Source organism: Geospiza fortis, unplaced genomic scaffold (genome assembly GCF_000277835.1).
Source record: "Geospiza fortis unplaced genomic scaffold, GeoFor_1.0 scaffold112, whole genome shotgun sequence".
In the NCBI taxonomy this organism is placed as follows: Eukaryota; Metazoa; Chordata; class Aves; order Passeriformes; family Thraupidae; genus Geospiza; species Geospiza fortis.
The window spans coordinates 14,174,172-14,179,374 of record NW_005054298.1 but is presented as its reverse complement, the minus strand read 5'-3'; the positions used below and the strand labels follow the sequence as shown (position 1 = coordinate 14,179,374).

At 52.7% G+C, this 5,203-nt stretch overlaps 1 protein-coding gene across 1 annotated transcript in view; it reads left to right on the top strand.

Annotated features, from left to right (window-relative positions):
* The first annotated feature begins 94 nt into the window (after nucleotides 1-94).
* The window catches only part of ATG9A (autophagy related 9A), an 11,229-nt gene continuing 6,120 nt past the window's right edge, over nucleotides 95-5,203 (top strand). Inside the window, exons 1-7 of the mRNA XM_031058421.1 lie at nucleotides 95-157; nucleotides 1,511-1,575; nucleotides 1,865-2,026; nucleotides 2,130-2,271; nucleotides 3,177-3,925; nucleotides 4,218-4,371; nucleotides 4,595-4,783. Of these exons, the coding sequence (XP_030914281.1) occupies nucleotides 1,547-1,575; nucleotides 1,865-2,026; nucleotides 2,130-2,271; nucleotides 3,177-3,925; nucleotides 4,218-4,371; nucleotides 4,595-4,783 (1,425 nt within the window). The 5' untranslated portion in view covers nucleotides 95-157; nucleotides 1,511-1,546. The remainder of the gene's footprint in view (nucleotides 158-1,510; nucleotides 1,576-1,864; nucleotides 2,027-2,129; nucleotides 2,272-3,176; nucleotides 3,926-4,217; nucleotides 4,372-4,594; nucleotides 4,784-5,203) is intronic.

Genomic DNA, 5,203 nt, shown 5'->3' with positions numbered 1-5,203 from the left:
GGAGTGAGGCCTCGGGTGCCAGGGGCAGCGGGGAAGGGGTAGGTTGTGCTGGTGACAACACCAAGGGTGAGTGTACTGAGGACCCCCTCACCCTGTGCTGCTTCTTCCTTCAGCTCCGTGGCATCACATCGAGAACCTCGACCTGTTCTTCTCTCGCATATCCTTTTGCAGGGCGAGGGTCAGGCGGGATGTATCCCCCTCCTCCCCGCTCTAAGTACAGGGAAAACATGGAGCTTTGTGTAACTTGGAGCTTGGGCAGTGCCAGCCATTCCTGTAGGACAGTACACAGCTCCAGAGGGGCTGACAGAACCCCCCATGCCTTGGGACGCTGTCACTTGACACAGGGTCATACACGTGCTTCTAGGAATTCTTGGGAAAGTGACGATGATACTGTTGTCGTTACAGTTAATGTGTTATAGTCTTAACAGAATTTTATTGCTAGCATGGCATTTACAATCAGGGTAGTACAGGATTTCTGTAGGCAGAATCAGTGTAGTACAATTTTATAAGTAGCGCAGAACAGAATTTTATAGTATCTCTTAGTTTGTGGTTTCTAATCAGCTGGACTCTTTACAGATCAGGACATATCTTAATATATGGTTTGCTAAATCAATATAATGATTGTAATGAAGACTCAAAAATGACATAAACGGAGTCATTCACTTAGTCCTCATTGGAAGCAGATGACAATGGGGGTATCCCTGGCTGCTGAGGGGTCCTGGGTCTCACTGTCCACCAGCAGCTGTGATACAAGTTCCCACTTAGGATTTGTAACTCCTTGATTTTGTGGTTAGTGCTCTGGGTGCTGTTAATACTTCCCTCTTCTGTCATGGGGTCATCACCTCTGTTGGGTTGGCCAGGTGCCTGGGACCATCAAGGACAGCACGGAAGAGAGTAATCAGCCTGGTGCCAAGGAATCTTGAGGCCCATGGGGAGGGAAAGCAGAAACCCCGTTTGATTTATCTACTTGGTTCACAGGACCTTCAGTGCCTGATAACTGGGCAAAGGGTGACCCACTAATAGGTGACACCCTCGGTGACACAGCAGGGCTGCTTGCCTTATGAAATGGTGTTAATTATGCTGACCACATTGCTGGGGGCAGGAGCAGGTGCCACGTGTCACTAAATACGTTTTGTCTGTCTCTGTCTTGTCCTGCCCTAGCCTGCCCTGCCCTATGCACCGTTGTGCAGCCTGAGTGCAGGCTGAGTTTCTGCTCTGTGCTCAGCAGACCCCACTGTGGGTATTGAGTGCAGGAAGGAAGGAGCACAAACAAAGCCAAGTCCCTCTACCCCAGCCATGCTTTACCTGGGCAGAGTTTTTTCTTCAGAGTGTTTTCCTTGTTTTCCTGCACTGGGGAACCAACTTGCTGATGAGTGGGGGTGGGACAGATTTTTTCTTGGTGGTGAAGGGAGACTTGGCTGAGGAGCTGTGGAAATCAGTGGGACAGAAGCCTCTTCATCCTTCATCAGAAAGGAGTCTCCATGCTGTTTTCCTTGACTGTGGATTTCACGTCTATAACCTGCATCAGAAGAATGGCTTCACTTGCATGCTCATTGGAGAGATCTTTGAGCTCATGTAAGTGCAGGTTCCCCTCTGTTGTGGCTGCTGGGGAACAGCCCCAGGCACTTGCCAAGCACTTGCAGCTGTGTAGGTGGAAGGGCTTCTTTCATAAATATCCTGTCTCCCCTTCATCAGGATTTTCCATGCCCCAGACCCACATTTCACTTTGAGGAACCATTGCCTGTGAGCGTTCCTGCTGCCAGGGCTGTGGGATTGCATCTCTGTGGCATATGACCCTGGCTGCTTCACGTTTAGTGGTGGAGCAGAAGGGTGATTCCCTCACAACACTTCTCTTTTTTCACAGGCAGTTCATCTTTGTGGTGGCATTCACCACTTTTCTTATCAGCTGTGTTGATTATGACATCCTCTTTGCCAACAAAGCATTAAATCACAGCCAGCATCCCACTGAGCCCATTAAGGTGACTCTGCCAGATGCCTTCCTCCCTCCAAATGTCTGCAGTGCAAGGTAGGGGCAGTGGAGGGCATGTTAGCCACTGCTCTTGTTTTCCTAAGTACTCAGGGCTCCTGTCTGGACCTGTGTCCCACTACTTGCCTCTTCTTGCTTGCAGAATCCAGGCAAACAGCTTCCTCATCTGCATCCTGGTGATAGCTGGGGTTTTCTGGATCCACCGACTCGTCAAATTTATCTACAATATCTGCTGCTACTGGGAGATTCACTCTTTCTACATCAATGCCCTGAAGATCCCCATGGTAAGTCGCTGAGCCCGGGGCTGCATGCAGGGCTGCTGAGGGTCATGGGAGGCATTTGCTGGTGTTTGCAACTTGCCTTCATGCCTCTCCTCTCCTCAGTCAGACTGAGCACTCTTCCCTCTACTCCATAGCCACATGATCTCCTTTCAGCCTCTCCTCCAGCAGCCAGTTTGTTCCGTGTTACCCTCTCTGTGCTCAGTCTGCCTCTCCGCCTGCTGGCGCGTGCCGCTGCCATATGCCACCCAATATGTGTGTTCTGCAGCAGTGGCCTTTTCTGTGATGCCTTCCACAGATGAGCGAGGATATCCTCGTACCTCCCTGAGATGTGAACAACCTCAGCTTCCTTGTTTATTTGGGAGGCTTGGAGCTACTTAGTTGTGAAGGTCACACAGCAGATCAGTGTGTCACAGACGGGGTTTGAGGCTTGCATAGACAGTCTAGCCCAGAGTCCTTGCTCTGATGAACAACATGAAAAGGCATGTGTGCATCCTTTGGATGGAGAAAGTATCTTGAGAAAGGTGGGGTGAGCTGAAAGGCTTGGATTGTCCCCAGTTTTTCCATGGGCTCCCTCTGGGACACTGCTTAAGTCCCTTCCATGTTTGTTTCTCCCTGCTGACTCGAAATGGTAGCTCTGGGAGGAACCACGAAAGCCTGGACCTGTGTTTATGCCTCCAAGGAAGCTGGTGCATGTGTGGCTGGGAAACAGTCATCTGTGCTAATCTAGGGGGTAAAGGGCACCATGGCAGGGTGTGGGGTTTGCCTGCTGCAGGCTGAAGTGGTGCCAGAAGGTGCCTCACGCCCTGGTGTTGCATGCACTTTGCCAGCGCCCCGAGGTGTGTGCTGGGACCTGGCTTCTGTCCCTGGATACTTCTTGCTCCTAATCTTGCTGCTTGTCCACCTTCCAGTCCACCCTGCCCTACTACACCTGGCAGGAGGTGCAGGCCCGCATTGTGCAGATCCAGAAGGAGCACCAGATCTGCATCCACAAGAAGGAGCTGACAGAGCTGGACATCTATCACCGCATCCTCCGCTTCAAGAACTACATGGTGGCCATGGTGAACAAGTCACTGCTGCCCATCCGCTTCCGCCTGCCTCTGCTGGGAGACACCGTCTTCTACACACGTGGGCTCAAGTACAACTTTGAGCTCATCTTCTTCTGGGGTCCCGGCTCCCTCTTTGAGAACGAGTGGAGCCTGAAGGCTGAATACAAGCGGGCCGGGAACCGCCTGGAGCTGGCTGAGAAGCTCAGCACCCGCATCCTCTGGATTGGCATTGCTAACTTCCTCCTCTGCCCCCTCATCCTCATCTGGCAGATCCTCTATGCTTTCTTCAGCTACACGGAGATCCTGAAGCGGGAGCCGGGCAGCCTGGGTGCCCGCTGCTGGTCTCTCTATGGCCGCTGTTACCTGCGTCACTTCAACGAGCTGGATCACGAACTGCATTCACGCCTCAGCAAGGGGTACAAGCCAGCTTCCAAATACATGAACTGCTTTATCTCCCCGCTTCTCACCATCGTGGCCAAGAACGTGGCCTTCTTTGCTGGCTCCATCCTGGCTGTGCTCATCGCTCTCACCATCTATGATGAGGACGTGCTTGCGGTCGAGCACGTCCTGACCACGGTCACCCTGCTCGGGGTGGGCATCACCGTGTGCAGGTGAGGTGGGTCTGTGCTGCCCCTGTGCTCCTGGCAGCGCTGTAGGGAGCAGTGGGGCTGGCAGCAATATGTAAACATGCTCTTTGCTTGCAAGTGGATGTGAATCTGTGTGGATGAGGGGCTTGGCTGGGGAGAGGTAGTGATCCTGGCTGCGGTAGTTGTATGGTGTGAGGGGCTGCTCTGGTCGGAAAGCTACAGGTAGAGCTGTGATATGGGCCAGTCACCCTGCCCTCCCAAGATGACATCTCCCAAGAACTGAGGTGTAATGCTGTGATGTTTCCCTGTTGTGCAGGTCTTTCATCCCTGACCAGCACCTGGTCTTCTGCCCAGAGCAGCTGCTGCGAGTCATCCTGGCACACATCCACTACATGCCTGACCACTGGCAAGGCAATGCCCACCGCTACGAGACCAGGGACGAGTTTGCCCAGCTCTTCCAGTACAAAGCGGTGAGCTTGGCTTAACTGTGGGGCTGGGGACACCTACCCCCATCCATCACAGGATGGAGAAAGTGCTGGAGAGCTCAACAGCTCCTGGGCTTATAGAGGAGCAAGGCAGCATCCTCAGAGATACCCTGCCCCAGAAGATGGAGGGCTACCTCTGGGGTCTGTTTTGGGATTGTGGGTTTTTTGACCCTCAAGTTTGTGCTGAACCCCTCATTTCTGTGCTCAGGTCTTCATCCTGGAAGAGCTCCTGAGTCCTATCATTACCCCTTTGATCCTCATCATCTGCCTGCGGCCCAAGTCCTTGGACATTGTTGACTTCTTCCGTAACTTCACCGTGGAGGTGGTGGGTGTGGGTGACACCTGCTCCTTTGCCCAGATGGACGTGCGCCAGCACGGCCACCCTGCGGTAGGTCCTGTGCTGCCCACCAGCATGTCTGCTCCTTTAGACCCATGAGAGGCCCGAACTCGCCACTCCTGGCAGCCCACAGCCCAGCCACACACCTCTTGGTAGGGTGTCTGGATTTGGCAGCACACATCACCAGCTCCAGAAGGCTCTTGTGACCCAGCTGTGATTATTGACCAGATGCTTCGGGAATCAGGCTGTGTCATGTCTTTGATGTCATTGCCTGTTTTCACAGCCAAGGGTTCTGTGTCCTCAGGAGAGTGAAATGTGGACATTTAGAAAGTGTGGTCACTTCTCTCCTGTTTGTGCTCAGGAGAGAAGCAGTCTAGAGAAAATAGGAAGCATTTTCCATTATGAAAAATCTATGATGGAGGGAAAAGGGGTCCATCTGTTTTGTGTGCCTTGGAATTTAGGTTACTTGCCTAGGGAAAG